Genomic DNA, 25,785 nt, shown 5'->3' on the forward strand with positions numbered 1-25,785 from the left:
AGCAAGACATAAAATGACTTGTTTAATGTATGATAAAAACGTCTAATAAAATAACAATAATAATTAGCACGTATATAATCAGTTTTTTTATTATATTTACATGCTCATACATCACGTAATACAATCAAAAATTATAGTACAACGTCAATATTTTCTACAACAATCATACCAAATATTATACAATGTTGTAAAAAGAATAATTATCGCTTTTAGCGTGAGAGCAGTACATATTATAAAGTTAGTTGTAAGAACTACACATAACATAATATTATAGAAAAAAAATACACAAATACATGATTGTATTAACGTGCATTCAAATATTAAAATAAAAATAAAAAATTGACTCTCAACTGGAATCCTCTCACGTTATAAATTTTATAAATACAAATGTCCAAAATTGTTGACGAGGATGGAAACGATAATCATCATAACTATATAAAATAATAATAATATGGCCACCACCACCGTGGCGCTTCAAATTATATTCATTCATTAGTACCGTGATACATTGGGTATAATACGAATTAGCCGGCAAGACAATCTCAATCATTATACCACATACAGTACGTTTTAATATAAGCTCGTCTTTCAATAGGTATCTTTAATGCGCCCACAGCAAATTTATACCTATTTATTATAAAAACATTTGTAATGTATAGTAATACAATAACAATACAACTAATAATAATGATAACAATAATTAAAAACTACTCTTCATCAAACTATAAGATAGGCACAACTGCGTTGGGTTAATAAAATCAACACCTAAGTGACGATGATAATAGAAATAATAATAAATAGTAATAATAATAATAATAATAATAATAATAATACCTAATAATGATAATAATAGTTATAGGTAATAGGTACATAAAAATCATTTGCAATTGAAAACATGTTATTAATTGTGAGCGCAGTGACGATGGTATAGGTTTTGACAAGGAAAATAAAACAAATAATAATGAGAAAAAATACGATTAAACAATGAAGACGTGCGAGAAGCAGCGAGAGGAATGTCTTCGAGCAGCGGCAATAATGTTGGATTTGGAGTTATTGTTGTTGAGCGTCGGTAGTGTTTGAAGGTGGCGCCTTGAGCAACAGGTCACCAAACTGGAGCAGAGCTTCAGTTAGAGAGTCCGTGACCTGAGGTGACGAGCAACATTGTTGAGTATAAGGTACACACCTCACAAGGGACGGGTAGAGTCTGATCAACTGGTCCCACACGGCTTTACTGACTAATGAAAAAGAACCGAAAATTCAAATAGATTAGAGCAAAAATTAATTTGACATTTCAAAATGGTAATTATTGTAAGTTGATGATATGAGACTGTGATGGATCCAAAAAGGGAGGGATGGGAGCAAAGCACATTTGTTTAATCAAACATAATATTGAAAATAATTATACTTGGTTTTATTTTATAAATAAAGATAATGGACTTAGCAAATAAAGAATAATTTATCACATTTAAGACTTATGTAATAATAGGATTTGAATAATTAATAAATATGTGAAAACAATGAGGCGTTGTTTAGGAAGAGAACTTGTATGCTGCATTGTGAAGAATAGAATACTATATATAAGGCCTTCAAAATAATCGATGTACAGGGGTATTGTTTAAACATATTCATCTCCATTTTTCCCTTTAATAATAATTTTATTCAAATTCTGATTTATAGAATTTTTAAGTATACCTAAGAATCATAATTTCAAATTTCTGATATTTTTTGTGCTATATAAAGAGTGTTTTATGGCTATACAAAGTACAAACTTCTATTTTTTAAATGAGAGAACCCCCTCTTTTTTACTGTAAATTATTTAGCAGTTAATTTTATTGAAAATCTAAATAAAAATTCTAACGTACAGTTTCTGACTTATTAAAAGGTTTATCACTAAGAATTATAATTCTTAAATATGATTTTACAAAAATATAAACTATATGTAATATTAGAAATACTTATTTTAATTTTATTTATTTATTCATTATACTTAGATCAATTTTAGAAATTATTTATATTAATAAGTCAATAGAGTTATAAGTAATCACTAACATTTTCAAATTATCTAAGCCTCCATATCTACTTAACCCATTACCATAGACACATTATCATTAGTACACAAAGTTATATAACTTGAAAACTATTAATTAAAATTCTGATTACGATACATCAAAAAACCTAAAAAACAAATTTATCAGCTGATTATTAAAAAGTGAAAAGGGGAAGTTCCTATTTGAAAAACAGAAGTTAGTACAGTTTCAGCCATTAGTGGTACAAAAAATTTTAAGTACCTATTCAAAAATATAGTCTTCAAATGTATTTAAAAACTCCAAAAATTTATAATTTAATTTTTGTGTAAGTTAAGTTTAAAAATAGCGTGAAGATGCTTAAAAAATCACACTGTATTGTCATAATTTACATATTGTCATAATATCGCATAATGTACAGTCTTAAATAACATTTTTATTTATTTATTTAATCGTTAAGAGGAGGCCACACCCAAATGTATTGGTCTCCGTCGTACAAGTGCTCAACATAAAAAATTTTACGCTCAGCAGATCACGTTTAACTCAGTTAGTTTAAAATTTAGAATGAACTGACCTATTGTAAAAATTAAAGGCAAGATTATTATATAGGGCATCTCACATAGGCTTTTTATTATATTTTAATTTTAATTTTTAATAAGAGGTCAATTCACTCTAAATTTTAAAGTAACGAAACTAAACTGATCTTTCGACCGTAATGTTTACTATGTTACGAACTTGTAAGGCGGATACAACACAAGCTGTTGTAGCGTCCTCTTAAAAATATGTTTTTTTCTTACCTTTGTCGGGAGTTTTTTTCAATGAAACAATGAGTGTAGCGATTGCTTTCAGAACAAATGATATTTCCGACATACGATACCTACATAAAAAAAGTATATTAATAATTTTTGGCACTAAAAAATATAATTTTTCTTGTTAGTATCTTTTAAAATACAATTTTAAGCATTATTATAATATTAAGAAATTAAATTAAATAACAATGTAGATTATTGGTCTACAATACAAGATTTTTAGATGAGGCAACTTTTGATCATTAGTATAATAAGTTCAAATAAAAATAAAAATATTATATATTTATTTTTCTCACTTTAATTAGGTAGATAACGAATTTATCGATGAAGACAACGAAAAAACTCTTTTCGGCCATTTTATAAAATTTTAAATAAAATGTTTCGGATTAAATTTTAAGTACTTATATATTTTGAAAAATATTACAGTATACTTAGAAGCATATTATTAGGATTTTTTGTGCATGTATATTCCTTATTATTATTATTAATGACCACTGAGTGAGTTATTTTAAATAGATTTTAAAGTCAAGGTAGAACACATACAAGAACAAACATATAGTGTAATTTAAATCTATTAATGTTCAGTATTTATTGGAGATTTAATATCGACCTGGGTAATGGACACTTTCCGGTCAAACTTTGATCGTGACAGAATTTCTCAACAACTTCCTGGAATCTATGCAGCAGCGCCGTAACAGCAAGTTTGCCAGTAATCAGTTCAGCGTCCGCGTTGGAATCGTTACCACCGCTGTTTGCCGCGGTATCCGTCGGGGGAGGTGATGATGACGATGATATGCCATCTACCAATGAAAACTGCAACAGCGTTTCAAAACAAACTTTGGCGAACTGTTCTCGCAAGAGGGATGGTGGCGAGAAACCGCCAACACCTGACCCCGCAACACCACCAGAGACGCCTCCGTCACGGCAATCCACCATCATCATCGAATCATATCCTACGATAAATACAGGTTAAAGTACAAGAAAACAAGACTATTAATTGGGCAGCACGCAAATGAAATCGTTTTTACAGATCGTCGAATTACAACGTCTACTTGTATATATTATATTTATTTTAAACAAAAACACGTAGGTACCTCCGCCATACGGATAGTTGGACAATGTCGATGCGGTGGTGGTGGACAATACTGAGCCACGGTTTAGCAACACTACCACTCGCATGATGAACTCTCGAGGAACATTAGTTGACTGTGACAATATTTCGTCTTTCAGGAATTCCACCAGCTGACAGTCGATTATCACGGAATCGTTCTCGTCGTTGTCGTCCATCAATTTATTGCTTTTCAACATCGAGGATGCTGGGGGCAAGCTGTACATATCATAAAAGAGCAAAAACAAACGAGTTAGGTACGAACAACAAAACAACACATTTTTCATAAATGCGTAACAATAAATGTGTAATAACGAACTTTTTCGGGAATAATATGTCTTCCAGAACAGAACCAAGTGGTGACCAGATAGAAATATAATCGTCCCCAGCACAGTCTCGAGCCAACGGCACACCCACCGAAAGCACGTTCATTAGGCCGACCACCAGTAGTTTCCATGTGTTTTGTTGCTGTTGTTGACGCCGTCGCACTAACATGAGGTGCTGCTGTTGCTGCTGCTGGACATGTTGCTGTTGCTGCTGTTGAGTACTTCCTGACGACAAGGGAGTCGCGTCCATATGGTAATGGAATGCCGGAGCTGACGACGGGTAGGAGGAGTATCGGCCGGCCAGAGGAACAGAAAATACCTGCGTTCGGAATGAGCAAAACTATTATCAACCTCGGAAGTTTAAATTTAAAAATGTACTTATTAGCGCTTCACATTATATATTCAGAAATTAAAATATGTAAATTAATTGTTTTAAGTTAAATACAGTATATAAGTAATCAGCACTTATCAATTCATTGTATGTTTGAAAAATTGAAAATCTTATTTAAGATCTACTTAAATAAAAAATGTAATTATTTTGATTTAGTTAAAGTAAAATATTTAAAGAATTAAATACAATTGTTAGCATATTTTATTCTTTAATTATTTAAGATATGCCTACTAAAATTACATATAGGTAAATCAAATGATAAAAAAGCGGGAAAGTGGATATCGCTCTGCTGTACAGCAGGTTACAAGTGGGTTACTGTAATGGATGGAATTAAATTTGAATTCAATAATATTATATCATTGTATACATAAAACGATTCTGAGCGGAAACGGTTTATCTGTATAGGATATATTATAGATTATTAAAAATTTTCAAATCTTAAGATTTAAAAAGAATAACTTTTATGAATTTCTAACAAAGATAATTTGAACATTGCCGTAATTTTTACGTATTAAGTCAAAATTTGAACTTTAAATGCTTATAAAAAAAATCGTGTCTATATTTTTCAACGGCTATTGTTACAATGTGTTAGAAGTCTTATATTACATTTTCAAGCATTTCTACCCAACAAATAAATTTTTATCGATATTTATAGAAAAAATACCAAAAAAGTTGAAAAATTAAAATGTCAGTAAACAGCTTAAAATAAATCTAAATATTTTGAAAATTATATCAAATATATAAAATGTCTATATAAACATTCAGTGAAAATTTCAAGTATCTGCGGTCATTTGTTTTAGAGTTACACCAAAATAAGAAAATCACTAAATGTGAAATCCAGTGAAAATCAAATGTTGAAAAAATTTAAATTTCAAATGCTCATAAAAATTTAATTTTAATTTCCGGTGGACATTTTGTATGTGATAGATTAACAAACTTTTAAGGAATCTTGTATTAAAGTTTCAAATCTTAGATTTAAAAAAAATTTTTTTTTATGAATTTCTTGCTTAAAATAATTTGCGAATTTTCATGATTTTTCCGTATTTTGTCAAAATTCCAACTTTGAATGCTTATAAAAAAATTGTGACTATGAATTTATTTTATTTTTTAACTGCTATTGTAACAATATGGTAGGAACCGTGTATTAAATTTTCAAGCTTTTCTACCCAACAAATAAATTTTTATTGATATTAATTTAAAAAAAACTAATAATGATCAAAAATTGCATATGCCTATGAAAAGTTCAACTTAAGTCGAAAATTTTTGAAAATTGAATGGTGGATAGAATATACTTATATAAACATTCGGTAAACATTCTGTTAAAACATTTCTATAGTCTATACGACACTGTCAATAAGAAACCCAAATTATTACTACAGTTTTCTATTATGTTTACAGAGTACCAATTCAAATAATCAATGTCTTACGCACACACCGTTTAACTTTATAATTACAATTTACCTCAATGATTCGCCTCAGAATTTCGCCTTTCACAACGCACGTTTCAGCCGCTGTCATCCCATACAAATCGACAATCATGAGCACTGCTTTCTCACCAAACGCTACATAATTTGAATCAACCGCTACCGCCGCAGCGAACTGTATTAAACATGAATGATAAATTATATTAAAAATAATAAAATAAAAGATAAATACGTACCTTATTATGGTGATGGAAGTGGTCGACCGTCGCTGCACCATTTGTCATTTGCTGTCTATCGCCACCGGTGTTGGGTGTAGAAGGTGGTAGCGGAGGACACACGAAGCGACAGAATTTCAGCAGTTGATCGAACAGAGGACACAGAAATCTCTGGACCAACTCATGTCGATGTTGTTGCTGTTCCATCGACATTATCGAGATTTTCTTATCTATGTAACCTATGTCACTACTTGCCGTCGCGTTACCAGCGGAATTAGATGTTGATGTACCGCCAAATTCATCGTCGTCAAAAATCAATGTTTCTCGTTCCAACGTTTCCAGACACTGTAAAATCTCATCTTGTAATCGGGTCAACTGTTGCTGACTATAGCTACCACCATAGTAGTTCTGTTGTTGCAGTTGTTGTTGATGGTGATAGTATTGATGGTTGTGATCAGACAGGACCACAGCCGCTGACCCGTCAACAGCGGCTGCCGCATCCAATACTCGGAAAAGATCGTTTAGATTTTGATCGGTAAATCTTAAAATGCAATATTAAGAGAATGGTGAAAAAAATTTGTACAATAAAGGTTGTTTTTTAATACACTTATTTTTAGAACAAACCAGTGATAAAAGTAATTTTTTTTATTTTTGTTTTTATTTTAACAACAAATACATATATATAAATAAATTCAAACTTATAAACTCTCTAAGAAAAGATTGTGAAAATGTAGATATTTTCAATAAATGAAAATTGCTCTGAGATTCATAAATCACTGCAAAATAATTTACAAATTTTCATGAATTAGTCAAAATTTGAACTTCTAACTTTAAAGCAATAAATATACTATACAAATAATTAATGAGGAATTTGATATTACATTTTCAAGTTTTTGGCAACCAGAATATGAAAATCTAATCAAAATTAATTGAAAAATTCTAAAAAATCTTATTAAGCTAGAGATACTGAAAAATGAATTATGACTAAAAACTGCTGTTACATAATTTGGTAAAATTTTGATTTTCACTATTATTCATTTTTCAATTACAATAAAAATTAAAAATTAAATAAGTTTTGTTAAAAACTGATGGTTTTTAATTATTCCCGATTTTTTATACTTTAGTTAAATTTTTTACTTCACTCTTTCGATCCGTACTCAAAAAAATAAAATTGTATACCACTACCCAAGTTGGAGATTGAAACATTTTTACCTACTGCTAAACATTGTAATAACAGACACAAAATAAAATTAATGAACACATATTACTGTAAAACCTATATACATATTATATTGATTCATTTATAATCTAAAAAAAGTTTTTGACATGAATATGTTTTTGGGCTAGATACATATTTTTTATTTCTGACCGATTTTCGGTAACTTACTAACCAAAACATTTATGATTTATAGATTTTCCTTGTAAAGCAAAAATGTTGAATGGCATACTTTGAGATTTTTTTTATTGAGTCAAAAATCCCATTCACTTTCTCTCATTACAAAAAATAATATCTAAGAATAACACAGCATAAAACAACGAAATAAGAATATCCCATAACACTCAGTGAAACTAACCTGTTTTTAATGCGTGTGAATATTAATGGAAATATTTGCAACAGGGCCGTTAAAAATTTCTGCTTGTGTTGTAGAGATTGATGATGCTGCTGTATTGGATATTCGCGACGACGGCGGTCCTCCGCCCCAGCTGTTGACGAGCCGCTACTTGTCGTCGTTGTCTGAGGTGGGTTAATGGGGCTTTCGACCACGGTCGTTTCAGTGGCGGCCGTTGCGATTCGCATCCACACAGTCCATGTAGTTGTCCATATCTCATTTTCCACCACTGCAGACGTGGTCGATCCACTAACTCTGTTTTTACTTTGCCAATCCTCTTCTCGATGTGCCCGATCCATGGCCGCTGTATTTTTATCACTTGGCGTCATATTTGTACCATCACTAACGTTATTGGAGCTGCTATACACCATTAAGAGTTCGTGCAACGAACGCAACCCTGCCAATGATACCTAAAACAAAATACAACCAATTAGCGAGTATAAACTAAACGGTTTTACGAAAATAAATAAGCTCCTGCACATTACTTCATTGGTGGTTAGTCTTAAGTTAATCTAAATAAGTATGATTGAGATAAACTAAAACGTAAAAGTGTAAATTAATTCATTTAAATCATTCATATGGCTACGCTTTAAAATGCTTCTATATTGTATGTTATTTGTTCCATGAGATAGTTACCTACTATGTTTAATTTATTACTTTTGTATGTTTCATAATATTTACACTATGGCATAGGTGGCTAACCTTTTTTGGGTCAACTGCCAAATTTCAAATCCAGTTTTTTGAAATATGCTCGAGTGCCAAAAAAAAAAAAATGGTTCTTACTAGGTAAGATGAAAATAAAAAGTATGCAATAATTAAACACATTTTATTAGGTATACATTGATTTGTAAATTTTTATATAATTTATTAATGTGATTTCTGTCGTTGTTTTTTAAAGGACAACATTTTAATGTCCGAAGTATAGTTGGTAATTTTCAGTGAAACACAAGTAGCACTAATTTCATCGATTAATATATTTCTTTGCTTCGTTTTTATTAAATTCACTACGGAGAATAAACTTTCACGAGCATAAGTTGACGAAAAAATTGATAGGATAGATTGAGCCACATTTTTTAATGTACTAAATGTGTTTGGAAGTGAGTTCCTGACTTTAAGAATTTTAGTATCTGCATTTTTTACGTTTTCTTGAAGACTTTCTTCGATTAAATGTATTAAATCAATACATTTTTGTTTCCACGTATTACATCTAATTATATCTAATTCGTCGAAGTTGCAAGTATCAGGGAATTTGAGAAACTTAATATTACGTTCAAACTTTTTAAATCTATAAACCTATTATTGAATTGCTGAATTGTTTCCATTATAATACTTAAAAAATTATTTATATTTTCAACTAATTTAGGAGTCTTGTGGATTTCAATTTCACACAGGAATTTGTTTAAATTTTGAAAATATCTAAATTTATGAATTTCTATATCACGTATAAATATATTTAATTTTGTTTCAAAGCTTTTTATTAAACTAAACGTGAAATCTAAATTTTTTCCGGTACCTTGTAATTTTAAATTGAGTTCATTTAAATGCAAACAAAAATCAGTAAAAAACATTAAATTACACAGTCAATTTATATCTGTTAATTCAATGTAATTTTTTTGTTTTCAAACAAAAATAATAGGATTTCGTGTAAAAATTCTACAAATCGTTCTAAAAGGTTGCCTCTACTTAGCCAACGAACATTATTGTACATCACGAGTCTTTTATGAATAGAATTTACATCTTAGAATAATAAACTAAATTGCCTTTTATTTAATGCTCGGGAGTTTATAAAGTTTACAATTTTTGTTACAAACTTTAAAATATTTTCATACTGAATTAATCCGTTCTTAGCACATAACGCTTCCTGACGAATAATACAACGAAACTCAATTAAAGGATGTCCAATTTTCTTTGAAAAAAGGTTAACAAAACCACGACCTTTTCCAATCAATCAAGGGGCGCCATCGGTAGTTACTGATACAATTTTAGATAAATTTAATCTAATATCTTCAAGAACATACAATTTTCACCGAATCTAGGTAAAAATGTCCGAGGAAAAAATGTCCACAGTAAAAATGTCCGGGGTAAAATTGTCCAAAAACAAAAATGTCCATGGTAAAATTGTCAAAAAAAAAAATATAATTTAATTTACACAAATATTACCTAATTAAAATTTATAAATGTCAGTGATAAACATTTTAAAAAGTTGTCAATACTTTTTTCATTATTAGTGTACTCCTCACATACTTTTTTTAATTTTAATCAAAAATAGGATAAAATAATATGTACAGGTTAAATATAATATTATACACAGTATACCTACATAATAGTAGAACTAAATGCGCATTTACAACATTGACTATAATAATATAAAAAAAAAAAATATTAATTAAGTGTTACCAACGTATAATACGTTGTAACAAAATTGTCTCGATAATCTTATCGTAATTACCGTTACAATTTGATGTTAATCACAAATTAGGTAGGTAGTTATAAATATCTTCAGGTATTCACAGTCATAGTATAGAAAATATACCATACAGGGTGTTTTTTTTGAAATGGATAACGATCAATCAATTTTTCGATTTTGGAAAATTTACCATGGACATTTTCACCGCGGACATTTTTGATTTTGGACATTTTTTTCGGACATTTTTACCGTGGACATTTTTGTATAATACCATTTTCACCAGTAGTTTTAGCTGGTATAGATTCTAATTTTATAAGTTCTTCACAAACATCATCATTAACACAGAAACGAGAAATTATTGAAAGACATGCAGACGATGTTATATCTGTACTCTCATCGATGCTAACGGAAAAAATAAACTTTGATTTAAATCTTTAATACGTCGTATAATTGCATCTTTATTATCATAGTCGTTAAAAAGGTTATCAACCAAGACATTTTGATAAAATCTCCATCATTAAACGGTTTTCCCCGAATAGCAAAAGACTTTGCAACATCAAAACTGGCAGACACTAAATTATCAGATTTTTTAACAAATTTAATTAATTTATCACTTTGTGTATTTCCATTTGATATTTCACGTGAAATAAAACATTTTAGTTCATCGGCAGATTTTGTTAAAAGTGTTTTATGAATAGTTTTAAAATGACGTTTGACACATAAAGTTCGACATACAACACCATTTTATGAACACAGTACACTTAACGCTATATTATTTTTCAATACCATATTTGAATGTCCACCATTCTTGAAAGTTTCGTCTCATTGATTCTTCAGAACATTTATCATTTTTTTTTTTTTTTTTTTGAAAATGACAAATTGATAAAAATATACTAGTGTTATATACAACAAATAATCAAAGTTCAAGACGGGTAACTAAATTATAGGTTTGTTTAAACGGTTGACAAATGTGCAATTGTTATTATCGCAACCGGTCGCGGTATTGAGAAATTAAAAATAAACTTCGTATTCGAATGTTGGGTACTTTGTACTTCTATCGTAGCGATAAGAGTACAAAAACCATAAATATTATTCATTATAACATTTATAAACACATTTTCTTACCTATTATTACAGGCTTATACATTTTTTCTTAAAATTTCTCATACTAAAGTTTTAAAATAAATTTTTTTTTTAAATAAATATTTTATTAAGTTTTGAAATTCAGCGTGCCACTTCTGGAACGCGTACCATAGGTTCGCCACCCTTTCATTATGGTATGTTTGTAATTCGTAATAAATCGCTTGTTTTCTTCTAGTTGTCGATTACTTATAATAATGTAACATTTATTAAAAAATTTAGTTAAAACTGAAAGATATTGAATATTTAATGCATATCATAAATGTTTTATTTTGTGACTTAAGATGGAAAAAAGAAGCCAAAACTTTAGTGCTTATAAAGTATAGATGTAGATACATAAACGATGGGATAAAATATCATGTATAAAATCTGATTCATTGTGGAAACAGAAACAGTTAAGTTGGAAAAGTCTGGAACACAACCAATTTAATAGCAATAAAAGCTCTGTTCACCGTTATCCTATGGAATAATTGAATCGGGAATTTCGAAAAGGGCTCATATCTGAAAATTAAAATTTTTTAAGAAACTTAAAAAAACTGATTGTCTTTTTAATTTTGTTTTTATTGAACCGTTTTTTTTTTTAAATTACAGACTATTATTTAATGTTAAGCTCATGTAATATATTATTCTTGAAGTGAAATTTTATAGGAAAAGTGATTCGTTAAGTTTTCTGAAATCTATTTTGGTAAAAATTCGAGATGGGCCCTTTTCGAAATTCCCAATTCAATTTAAAAAAAAAAAGATATTAATTATCAAGTGACTGCGGTAAATTCTAATTAAAAGGAACGGGAAGCGGGGCCAGCCAAAAATTGAATGATTTATAGTCTGTCTGAAGTAAAATCTCTAGACCTTATTAATATTCAAACAATCAGACGGTAAGCAGAATTTGATTGTGATTTAAGTGATAAATTTTGTTAGTTGTGTTTTATGTTTTTATTCAAAACATTAATTTTTTTAATATTATTAATCTTAAATCTTAAAGAAAATTATATTTTTAACAAGCACATATCATAACTTCAGAAATAGTTTTTGATTCTCTATCTAATAGAGCATGGTAGTAATGACGTCAAGATAACTTAATCACGTATTGATTAGAGCGCCTGGTTCCAAACAATACGATTCTCATACAAATAATACGATATTGTTTTAATTTTATCATTTAGGCAGCTCTAAGTCCGATTAAAATCATATAGGTATTCACTAAAATTATAAAATGAAAAAAAGGTTGTTTGGAATCAAGAGCCTTATTAGGATTTGATGATAATGAGCCGTGACGTCACCATACGTCTATCATACTCTAATAGATCCTGGAAAAAATCTCTCTAAGCGTTATAAAAAAACTATTGATTATAACTATATACGCATCTACAGATCCTTCACAGGTAATTAAGAATTTCTAATTATTTATTGATATGATAGGTCATAATTTATGATGGGTATTAAATACAAAACAATTGTGGGTAAACCAACCTCTACATTTCTATTTAAAGCCGCTTTTTCCATGTACTCCAACAGCAACGTCCACGCCTTGACAAAATCTCCGCCCACTGTCATCGAGTATTTTTCTGCATTAAATACTCGGGCCAGACCATACAATGTAGATACCTTTATTTGAAATATGATACCGAATATACAGAAACAAGAAATCAGTTATTACATATGCAATGATTACAGAAAATCAAAATCAAATATTTGATATAACCTGTGTTTCTGCCCATTGTTTTTGATCAGTATTCCGTGAATGGTGTATTAGAATTGTACCACCACCGGCCGATCCACTTCCACCACTTCCACCACCGCTAACACCTGTACCATCGGTACCTGCAACTGTGTTGCACGTAGAATCACTGGCCGACTCACAGAGTATTTGTACTTTATTCATCAACGGAAACAATACCTACAACAATTATAATATATCACAGATAATAAATAAATATACAAAATATGTAAAACCAATTGAATTTATTACCTGCCACAGGACAGCATTCCACGATGATGGCGTTAACAAATTTGCATGTGCCGAAATCGTTGATAACAAAGTTTGACCAGCCGACTTCCTAACAGCGGGCCTGGGATCTATACAAAGTTCACCTGAAACACGCATCAAAAAAACATGAATAATTTTTCATTTAATATCACAAATGGATAAATTATTATAGTGCATTTGTATATTTCATGTGTGTATACTAACCTAGCTTGGTGAACAAACACATCCACAACTTATCAAACTCAGACATTTCTGCTAGTGTAGTGACACCTGGAAAATCGGGATATACCAATTCTTGTGGATCAGTGATTCCCGATATTGTTGAATCTATTGTGTTACCGCTATCAGTCAATGCTTCACCACCAGCTCCTAGTTGTTTACTGCTATCACCTCCACTATTGTTACAGAGCAGCTTGTCTTTATTATCTTTGAAATAATCAGCAACGTTCCACTGTGCATACATAAGAACAACAATTATTTTGGTAAAAATTTCAAGAGTTGTTTTTGATATAATATATAACATAAAAATATATTTAAAATGTTAAAGCACAATTACATTACCATACACACAAAACCTAAGAACTTTAACACTAATAGCGCTAGTTAAAAAGTACTTAAAATACTTTCTCAAAGTATTTGTATTTAAAATCGAATATTTAATTGCACAATAACTGGTTCGTAATGACTATTTTATAATAATTGCGAGATTAAATAAAAATACTAATTTAATTTAATTTAAAAATAACCCATTTTATACCGTATGATTCAATTGAACTTGCTATCACTAATTTAAGATATGACATAATAATAAGATTATCTGGCTAATATCGATTTTATCCAAATGTTAACAATTACCGTAACATATGTACTTGAATAACTCAGTGATTTAAATTACAAATTACTTAAATAATTTACAAAATAAACATCTTATAAATAATATTCATTAATCATTAGGTATTTAAAGTGTGCTCTCTACCCGGATGAAATGTATAATAATATACACTATCTGAAAGACTTAATCAGTCTAAAACAAATAACTAATAAGTGCCTTCCCCTCTCCTCGTCAACTGTGTAAGTACATTGGATGGTAATGTATGTCGTATTTATATAGAAATGAAATCTGCGGGTTACTAGTAATATTATTATTTATTTGACCTTTGAAGATATAAATATTAACATAAAAAAATTAAATTAAATTAATTTTTTTTTAAAACTTTTTAAAAACTTTTCTAAAAAAAACATTTAAAAAAAATTATATTTAAAAAAAATAATGAAAAATTTACTGATTTAAAAGTGTGTGGTGCATTATACAAAACATTTTAAGTCTCACATACACTTCTTTGTTCAATCCTGTTTAGTGACTAGGAGTATATGTCAAGTGTAAGAGCACCACACACTTTCACATTTTTCATCAGTAAATTTTTCATTATTTTTTTAAATATATATTTTTTTAAATGTTTTTTTTGAAGTGTTTTAAAAAAAATTTATTTTTATTTTTTATTTTCTACTTTTTAGTTAAAAGTAAATTTTTTTATTAAACGTTTAAAAAATATTTATGAAACAAATTTCTTATATTTAATAAAAATAATTTTTTAATTTTTAATTTTTAATTTTTTAATCGACGATCAGCGGCGGTGATACGAGCGCGTGATACTTCCTCGGAGATGACTTTGCATACCCGTCATCGCCTACCTGGAGGTCCGTGTCCCAAAATGACACCGGATTATTGTATTGTCATCCAAGACCAAGGGCTATACCAATTTTCAGAATTTTTCATCGTCAAAAAGTGCCTCAAATCGAACGTGCAAGATTTGATTACAGACAAACAGACGTGAAAGCGACCTTAAGAAAAGTGTGTAATAACTTAAGATACCTTTTTCTAGTACCTATCTAAACGTGAGCATCATAAAATATGTAAGATTTTTTATCATTCAGTATCAATACTCAATATTGTCTAAAAACTTATTTTAAAGGCTTTATTCCCATTAAAACTTTATTTGAAAAACTCAACACATAATTTTAAATACTCAGTGATTTTAAAACTAATTAACATGTGGTTTTTAAAGTAAAAATAATAATTACCATTAATCCTAATGCTGTCAAAGATATGTTCAAATCACGTGTTTGCATTCCAAATTTTGCTGTGGTTTCCAGGCACAAAGGTAAGCATTTACATGGCATCAAAGGCAAAAAATCAGTGAGTATCAGTTCCAAACACTGAAATGCTATCCTTATCAGGTTCTCTCTAAACAATCAATACAGTTTAATAACAATTAACAAAAACAACAATACATTGTAATAATTGTAAATATATAGTACAATATTTTAACAACAAAATATTACCCATGCCGGTCTGATACAGCACCAACTATGTTTAACACTAATGGCCAACCATGGGACAATGTCTGTCCTGATCCGTGTAGTACTTGCAATACACATTCCAATTGTCGTTGCCTGACATCACTATTCATATTTAATGACAATTGAGATAGTGGGCTCAGCAACAATGTCTGTAGTTTCTATTATTAAAATGTGTATCAATCAATATTAATTTTAACAACATGAACTGCATAGTAAAGACATTATTTTTTATTTTTTAAATTTAATATTGTAATCGGTACAGAGAAACATTTGTTTTTAAAAATAATTTGCACTAATTTCAAACAAAAATATAATATAGAAAAGGGGGAAATGTAATTAATTTCATAGTTCATACACCAAGTTTTAATATGAAATAGTGATAAAGTCTATCCTTTTATCTCCATAACATAATTTATGTACCAATGAATGAGAGATAATTTAGCTAATTTAGTGGTAAACCATCAATACTAAACTGACTTGATTATCTTTCAGTGGAGGCTGATATTTGTACTGTAGAGCTGCTTTCACCAGGTATGTTATAGCTTCAACACCCCATTCACGCATTCTAATGTGTGGATGCTGACACACATCCAATAAGTGATTGGTCACAGGTCTCCACAGTATATCTATACGTGAAAGATTAACTAATCCAGTTTCTAAAAGTTTAGCAACAGCGAACAGTGATGGTTCCTGTAGATATACACAGAAATTAATTAATGCACACACATAAATCATAGTTGCTATGTCATGTTAAGATTAAAGTTTACTCGATTGCAGTAGGCCAATTCCATAGCTTCATGAGAAAGCTTGCACAGTGCATCTATTAGATGATGAAGAGCAACATCATCCAGATATCGACTGGACTCAAAAAGTCGACTAAGCATCGTTGAAAGTACAGGCAGGTCAGCTGCCATGACTGCTGTAGTTATGACAGCAACATTTGATGATGACAAAGTAGTTGATACTGAAGAAGAGGATGATGACAATGAGCCAATTCCCGAACTATCTGTAGCAGTGGAAGAAGTGTTGACAGCTGAGTGTCTATTAGGTACTGATGTGGCAGTACTATTTCCTGCTTTGAGACTACCGCCTGTTGATGGTTTCAAACCCAATATCCAGACAAGGTGCTGCAAAAAATATTTCAACTTTTTAATTTTATCCATAATTAATACTTATCTATTATATAACCAATAGAATCACTGATTACAAATAAAAAGAGTCATCATAATATATTTATATATTTGATAACTATTTTTTATTGATAATTTTATAACATACTAGTTGATACTTGTGTACTTCATAACCCGTTAAAAACACCAAATCTATATAATTCAAAATGTCAGTTTAATTTTTTATTTAATACCTGGTGTGGCTAGTGGTATTCAAAACTTAATAAAAATATAATAATATGTAATATAAATATAATATAAAATATATTAAATAACATAAAATATATAGTGATCATATATTTTGATATTTAAACCACGGATATACAATATACATAGATATATATGTTACCGGCAATATGTGTAATTCCATCATTACAAATAATGCTTAGGTATTTTATAAAATTTATTAAAATGACTGAAATTACCAGGCGAATTATATAATACACATATTTCCTAGTTTTTATATATAATGCCCAATCATAATTAGATAATAACTAATAATACTATGTTCTCGGTTAGATTAGAAATACCTACAGATATTGACAAAGATAACCGATAGTTAATGAATTAATCGTTCTCGTTATATTAGCCTGTAATACGTTTCAATTGTCGGTTATTCGGTATTTAATCTTGTCTTCAAAATTTCAAATTATTTTCAGTACGGCAGTACAGTTAATAATGTAGGTATACGCGTAAAGTGTTCAGTATATAACTACAGGTTATTATTAAATTAATATCATTGTTTAATAATATTATATAATAATACAATATTTCATAATGGAACAGTTTTATGCAGAATTAAATGTACGAAAGGCAAATATAGGTAAAAATAACACTTTATTATCTGATAAATGATACAACGAGTTGGTAAAGGAAGTTTTAATGCTGAGATGTTTGAAAACAAAAAAAATCCTCGTGATTTTTAGTTGCAAAAAAGGTCAGTAAATACCCAAGTGTTAATTTATTTATTTTATACTATAGTTGGAGTGATATGTTTAAAATATAATTTTTTAAACATTACAAAATTTTTCGAGATTTAGAATATTTTGATAATAATCAATAATTAACTATTATTAATGTTCTTAAATAAAATACAACTTCAATTCTAATTTAGATATGATATTGGTAGTACAAGACAACTAGAAACTAATTTTTCCTGTCAACGAAAATGAAAATATCCTGTATTATATTCGTGAAAGCAAGTTGTATAATGCATTAAAAAATACTCACTCTTATATTGGCCACAGTGGACGAAATCGTATGATTAAAGAACTTTCTAATAAGTATAAAAATATAGTTCAAAGTGTAATAGAATTATTTTTGAGCTTATTTGAACCTTGCCAACAAAAGCAAAATGGAATTAAAAAAGGTATAGTTGTTGAGACAATGGTTTTTAACGAATTTAATGCACGATGCTAAGTGGATCTTATTGATTTCCAATTGCACCCTGCCGGTAAATATCGATTTATAATGGTCTATCAGGACCACCTGACAAAATTTGTCAAATTGAAACCTTTAGAATTCAAACAAGCTAAATTAGTTGCTTATAATATCATTGATATTTTTTCACTAATTGGAGCCCCTAGTGTTTTACAATCAGATAATGGTAGAGCATTTGCTAATCAAATTGTTTCAAGCCTCAAAGATCTTTGGCCAGAACTTAAAATAGTATATGGCAAGCCCAGACATAGCCAGAGCCAGGGTAGTGTGGAACGTGCCAACCAAGACATAGAAAATATAATGACTACATGGATGTAAGAACAAAATACTTCACAATGGAGTCAAGGTCTCCATTTCATTTATTTAATAAAGAATAGAGCTTATCATTCAGGTATCAAAACTACTCCCTCTATGAAGCATTATTTGGATGTAAAATTAAAATTGGATGAAATACGTCAAATTTACCTGAAGAAGTCGTAGACAATATTAAAACAGAATAAGATTTAACAGCAATTACAGAAAGTGAAACAACTACAAATGCTAAAACTATAAATATTATTGAATTAGAAGATTTAAATACAAAAATTAAAACAAATCAAGAAAATGCTCTTAACTTACGAAAAAAATGCAATAAAAAATTTAGAAATTCAGGCTGATAAAATGAGAAAACTATCAGACAAAAAACTTCTTGCAGTTGAGATTGGTTCAAAAGTTCGGATTCCAGTACCAGATGTCGATAGAGGCCGTTTAGATGCTCGAAACATATATTGCCGGCAACATATACTTCTACTACTACAACTACTACTCTTGAGTACTACAGGCCATGATGATCTTTGGCTTCTAAAACAATTCTTCTCCAATCTTCCCGGTCTTTAGTTGCATTTCTCCAATTCTTCTAGATCATCCTTGTCTTCTTGTTCTTCCCATTCTTGCATGCGTTATTCGTTTAGACATTCTTTCCTCGTCCATTCTTTGTACAAGACCTAACTATCTTATTCTTACTGCTCTAATGAATCTTACTATATTTTGTTTTTCTAAGATTTATTTTATTTCATTTTTATTTCTTATTAACCAACTCCTTCTTCAAACACAGCGCCATATATGTTTCATATCACTTTTCTTTCAAATGTTTTTAATTTTTTGGTATCCGCATTTAACAATGTCCAAGCTTCGGATCTGTAGCACAATACCAGCCTTATAAGAGTTTTATACAACTTCATCTTTGTGGCTTTCAATAAAAGCTTTAATCTAAAGAGTGAGATATTGGAAAAGTATGTGTGATTGCTAGCCATAATTCTTCAGGAATGTTATTACTATTATTGAGTGCAGAACCAAGATATACAAAACTCTTAACAGCTTCAAAGTTATTCTCACTTATTGTAATATTTTGTACCTACTCTTCGGTCTTCACCATGCTTCCACTGCAGATAGTTTTGATGTATTTAGTTTTATCTGGAAATGTCTAATCCCACAAACTTTCAAAAGTGCTTCTAAATCTGATGTATATAGATGTTGAATTTTATACTTTATATTTCAAAATGAAAATAAATAAACAGCTGCGGCTGCACACAAAATGGAAAATAAAAACTTTTATCGGCTGTTTAGAAGAGTGACAGAGAGAGCTATATAAACATTATATGTTAGAAAGAAACGGATGCCTTCAGCTCCAATGTTAAGATTCATTCTTATAATATAGATTACTGTATAAAATGAATAAAAGTATAGAAATAAATGATTTGATACCTGCAATGTAGTTAACACCAAATGCCACGATGAACCCAAGATGGAACCATGGCAATGGGCTAATACTAAGAGAGCACGCATGCACTGCAGATTTTTGGCGGTTAGCATAACAGGCCCATGGTTCTGAAGTGAGGTACCTAAAAATCACAATTTTTATCAAAATATAACTCAATAATATAAATGTAATTAAGAAGTAATATATGGTATGTAAACGTAAGTATAGTCTTACCCGAAGGTGACGAGTTCTGCAAAACTGACGAAGGAGTAGCTAGTGGAGTACCTACGGCTACTATGACCTGCTGTTGTTGCTTGTAATCAGTTGATTCTGGGCCATATCCTCCTCCAGTAGCACTATATTGTTGGTGATGGTGGTCATCATACATTGTTGAGGAAGTGGTATACTGCATGGTTGGTGACGACGAAGATATTGATGGTTGACCTACACAACAAGTATTGACAGTCCCGCTTAATACTGTCAGGTTATAATGCGGTGGTAAGCATGCACGACACACAGCTGTAATGAAGGCATCTCGTGGCCCTCGCATATCCAACAGACCACATAGGCCAATATATGCTTGCATTGCTTTCAACATGTTTTCTGTGATTCCTTCGTCAGTACTACAACAGAATAAAACATATCAGACAATCATTCAGACATACACAATAATGCATGATTAAACTACTTAATAACAATCATAGAGGAGAATCAATACACACCAGGATTCAATTAGAGGGCAAAACGTTGTTAGTAGTCCATACCAGCTACTGTTTATTATTTGTTCATGTAAAGGAGATCTCTTAACTCCTGTTGATTGCTTTTGTTCTTCATTGCCATTATCATCTTCTTCTGAGGCGTTCTTTTGGTAAACACTGTCAGTATGACATTGGTGACCAAGGCCATCATCACCTACACTAGGTGATACTGCTGTGGTGGAAGGTGGAGACACGACTGATTGATGTATATCAGGATGCACTTCAATTTGAATAGCACGAACAGCATCTACTAGGCATGCATACGCCACAGACACACCATACCCATCAGCAACTTGTGGAGGTTCATCGTGTTTATCATTCATTTCTAGGCTATTAAATTAATAAACAATTCATTTTAATAAGTTATTAAACACAATTTTACAATAATGACTGAAAATTGGAAGACAAATTGTACAGAATCTATTCAAATATCATCTTATTCAGGGCTTGGCGACTTTCTATTATTAATTACAAAACCTATTAAAATTGACCAAAACTAATTTCAATAAACATGAATTTTAAAAATTCTGGTGTCGGTGACTATATTGTAGAACATATAAATATTAAAATAAAATGTATATTTATCAATATTAATATTTTAGATATGTAAAATAAATTTATTACAATTATTTGATTGTTATATATATATTAACTGAATAACTCAACTTCAAATATAATATGTAGTTTATATGTATTATAACTTATTTTTTATCAGTATTATTTATTTTTAGATTAAATCCAGAGATTTCCTTTAGATCATTGCCATTATTAATATTGTAAATATTCTTTAAATTGCCTTGATTTAATAAAAATAATAGTACTATTCTAAAAATCTATAACTTTATAAAGTACAAAGTTGGAATTATCTACCCAAGAAATCAATGGCGAACATTTAAAAAAAAATCAACTTCCAGTTAGAATCTTAAAATCTTTGTTTAAAGACCTTTTTAAAATGCAAATTTTGGAAAATTCTTCCTTATTGTGTTTCAAATCATAAAACAAAATTATTGAACAAATTGCATGCACATAGCTTCAGCAACTCGACTCATCGATAATGAATCAGCCAGGACAATTAGTTTGATAACTTTGTTCAAATATTCATAAAATTTAAATTCTATTTTTAAAACACGTACAAAGTAATGAAGTATGGTGCCGTGTACAGTTCAAAAACTCGACTGGTTAGTCGAAAATATCAATTATTGTTCATAATATATTGTTGACTAATTTTATCAAGACAGGTTTTAATTTTAGTATTCCGATATGGCCATATCCATATGAGAATTATTTTGATTTTTAAATAGGCAGTATGAAGAGAACAAAATCAAGTTTACAGAGTGTGATTCTAAAATTTTGTAGTTTATTGTAAAATTTAATTTCATTGGATTTATTATAAATTACTTAAATTATTTAACAATTATTATAATTTTTTTTAAATATTCCTTATATAATAATATTTAATAAAATTTTAATAATACTATACTTTAAAATAGTATTAACTGTTATAGATGATAATGAAATAATAATTTATTGTAAAAATAATATTAGTTGGTACAAAAACATTTTGGATCACATTGCCCGTAACATATAAATATATATTATACATGAGTACTGAAGTACAAAATATAAATTGTCCAGATTATCTGGATTAGCGAGACTCTACTGTATTTTAAATAACTTTTCATACAACTTAAATTTAATATGAATTTCATGATTATAATATATTATCATATTTAATTATGAATTCTTGGATGCCCACCCGAATGTTTGGCAACAAAATTCAATACGGTCCATTAGCTTCTTAGAAAAAAAAAAAATAACAAAAAGTGGAAGCAGGTATACAGTGATAGACTTCAGTAAAAGAAATTTAGTTAGTTTTTGGTAAATTAATTTTTAAGTCATCACAATACTATAATGCTAAATTTGTTAGTATTATTGTTGAGAGGTTAGAAATTAGTTTATTTGAGTAAGACCGTGGTTTCCTGTGAAAATGTATGTTAAGATATAATTAAATGAGTTATTTAAAAAATATAAACTCTTTATGAAATTTAATTAAAGTAAGTTAACTTTTTAAATCATTATATCTTAGCCTTGATGTTATGCATAAGTAAATTATATACGCTACTTACTAAATGGATTTAGCTTGCCCAGTTGGTAATTGGATCACTACTGGTAGCCATACACCACCACGACCAAAAAACCCCGGTTGTGGTGACACACCAGGCCCGACTGGCATGCCAGCCAATACAGCTGGCGACTGTCCTTGGAGTGCTGCGTTTGCAGTTGCTGCTAATACATACAATTGTATTTGATATTATTATCTGTATTGTATGAATAATTTTCAGTACACAAAATTACAAGTACATACCCATCATTGCAGCATTGTTCATGGAGCCACCACCAGACACAATCATAGCAGGATTAAATAATGATTGCACATATCCCGCTAGTGAGTCAATTATGTCTCTAAATATCTTAGTACTATGTAACTTAAGATCATAGCAAGCACAAAATGCAGCTAACAGACCAGGTTCAACTACTAGGCGATGTAACACCTCTAAAGCAACAGATCTTTGCCATGCAGGTTTGTCAGCATCCAAAAACTTGACGATCAATGACAAAAATATCTCACATTCGGTTATCTAGAGAAAATAAAAAATTAATAAATTTTTTTATTTATTTTGATAAATTACACAGTCATCATTACCATTGTTAAAAATGCAAATTCAATATTTGTAAAATATTTCTACAATATTGCTAATGAACTACATACATACCAGTAGTTTATGATATTTGCGAACTAGTATAGAGACAAGACGCAACAGTCGTACTGTAATAGCATAATGTGGTCTATCATCTCCACGGTGATTAGAAGTAGGACTACCAGCACCACCAGTAACACCCATCATCATAACTGATGAGCTATTATTGCCAGGAACAGTTGCACCACCAGTTCCCGTATTGGTAATTGTGTTTCTCCTAACAGAGCTATTGCCACTATGGTGTTTGACATTGGGAGAAAATAACTTGATGACTAATGCGCAAACACGCTCTTTCAATAGGTACCTAAACTCCATGTGCTAAAAAAGAATATTGGTAAATATATTATATACTTAAAATTAGGCAATTTAACCCATTAAGAGGATGCCACACACACATTTAATGTCTCTATCTTATAAGTACATAACATTGTTAATTTACACACTCATCGGTTCACGTTTAGCTTTAGCATTATAAAAATTAAAAGAGAATATTATGAAACTTTAAGGTAAAAATAATTTTCTGTTTTGTATGTTTTTTTTTTTTTTTACAATAATTCAGTTTTAAAATGAAGTATGACATTTTTTAAATTGCGGTATTTTTTATATGCAAAACTTACTATAAAATTGAACTATTGTAAAAAAAACACTAATAACGTTCTTACCAATAATAATGTTAACTTTAATTTTAATTATACAGTGGACACCGCTTATAGTGATCACATTTGTTCAAGAGTACTTTGATCAATATAATCGGAAATCACTATAAGCTCAAAAAACAGATAGAAAATAACGTAAAAACATTTAAATATTAAAATTATATTTATGTAGCATTAATTATTTTTATTTTTTATAATTTTAACATTTTTATTTTTTATACTATACATACAGTGCACTAAATAACAGACGAAAATAAACTGGTATAAAGTGTAAAATATCGGTGCTTGTGAGAACAAAGATGGGTTCAAATATATACGAATGTATCATATTATAAAGTATCGCTCATTACGTGGGTTACATTAGATAAGATTAGCTCAATTAAAGTTCACGATTAAGATAATTGTCATTTGTTATTGTTTTCCCTGTACACAAAAAGAGATGATATTATTGTAAATTATATTTATATTTTATATTTCTGATCACAATAACCAAAAACCTGAATACTGTTGGCGACGAAAAATGCACTTTTAAGGGCTGTTTGTTCTGCTCCTGGCATTTTTTATCACTATGAGTGGTCCAATTCTTATAACCAGTGAACACTATAAGTGACCACTGTAGTAATATTTTCTAATCTAAAACTGACTAAGCTAAACATGAATGTACACTGAATACATTTGCTATGTTATATACTTGTAAGACTCTAAGATATAAAATATACTATTATATTAATTACTTTAGCTTAAATTTAAAATTAACTGTACCTAGTTAATTTGTTTATATTAGATGAAAATTACTAGAATCATGTTAAAATAATTACAATTCTAAAGAATATAATATAAATTTAGTTAAGGTAGAACTTTTGAAATATATCCTTTAATATGTATTATTCATAAAATTTTTTAAACTTTTAAGTTACTAGTCCAGTTGGGTGATATCTATACTGATTACAGATTACTTAGTTAATATACCAACTGACTATTGCTGATATTCTGTTTTATATATTTGCCTTAATCAACTTAATCACTTATATGTGAGAACTTTTTACATATTTTAAAACATGATTTCTCCAATTCCAAATTATTGATATATTGTGTTTAATTAATATAGAATAATTCTTATGCACTGAATGCACCTACGTATCAGTAAATTTTAATCTAGGCAAGGCATGTTTAAATTAGACTTCATATTTACACAAGATTAAAACTTACATGAAAGAAATCATAAAAAAAAAAAAAACAATAAAATACTTCGAGTATTTATCTGTTTAATTTAATTATAGGCATCACAATCGTAATTTAGGCAACCACAGTTAGATACTCGCTATTACATATTACTTTTACTATACTAATGCATAATATTATTCAGTATTTATTGATAAGCATAATTTAGAGATAATTGTATTAGAATAGAATTGTTTAGATAATCTGTAAGATGACTCTTGTCCAAACAGTATAAAGCAGCT

At 29.4% G+C, this 25,785-nt stretch overlaps 1 protein-coding gene across 2 annotated transcripts in view; it reads right to left on the bottom strand.

Moving 5' to 3' along the window:
• Positions 1-63: 63 nt before the first annotated feature.
• mon2 (Mon2 homolog, regulator of endosome-to-Golgi trafficking) overlaps positions 64-25,785 on the bottom strand; it is a 28,285-nt gene continuing 2,563 nt past the window's right edge. The window contains exons 6-27 of one of the 2 annotated variants that reach the window (XM_015518164.2): positions 23,682-23,984; positions 23,273-23,546; positions 23,034-23,190; positions 20,872-21,237; positions 20,384-20,772; positions 20,155-20,291; positions 16,570-16,929; positions 16,280-16,492; positions 15,785-15,960; positions 15,524-15,686; positions 13,646-13,892; positions 13,424-13,545; positions 13,157-13,351; positions 12,925-13,059; positions 7,872-8,317; positions 6,319-6,838; positions 6,120-6,257; positions 4,261-4,586; positions 3,928-4,160; positions 3,444-3,786; positions 2,822-2,901; positions 64-1,235 (exon numbers count right to left, since the gene is read on the bottom strand). In XM_015518164.2, coding sequence (XP_015373650.2) covers positions 1,051-1,235; positions 2,822-2,901; positions 3,444-3,786; positions 3,928-4,160; positions 4,261-4,586; positions 6,120-6,257; positions 6,319-6,838; positions 7,872-8,317; positions 12,925-13,059; positions 13,157-13,351; positions 13,424-13,545; positions 13,646-13,892; positions 15,524-15,686; positions 15,785-15,960; positions 16,280-16,492; positions 16,570-16,929; positions 20,155-20,291; positions 20,384-20,772; positions 20,872-21,237; positions 23,034-23,190; positions 23,273-23,546; positions 23,682-23,984 — 5,508 coding nt within the window. In that variant the 3' untranslated portion in view covers positions 64-1,050. Of the gene's footprint in view, positions 1,236-2,821; positions 2,902-3,443; positions 3,787-3,927; positions 4,161-4,260; positions 4,587-6,119; positions 6,258-6,318; positions 6,839-7,871; positions 8,318-12,924; positions 13,060-13,156; positions 13,352-13,423; positions 13,546-13,645; positions 13,893-15,523; positions 15,687-15,784; positions 15,961-16,279; positions 16,493-16,569; positions 16,930-20,154; positions 20,292-20,383; positions 20,773-20,871; positions 21,238-23,033; positions 23,194-23,272; positions 23,547-23,681; positions 23,985-25,785 lie in introns of both variants that reach the window. The other variant, XM_015518163.2, reaches the window with a different exon arrangement.

This window comes from Diuraphis noxia, unplaced genomic scaffold (genome assembly GCF_037042655.1).
Source record: "Diuraphis noxia isolate RWA-SAM2 unplaced genomic scaffold, SU_Dnox_SAM2 contig0001, whole genome shotgun sequence".
In the NCBI taxonomy this organism is placed as follows: domain Eukaryota; kingdom Metazoa; phylum Arthropoda; class Insecta; order Hemiptera; family Aphididae; genus Diuraphis; species Diuraphis noxia.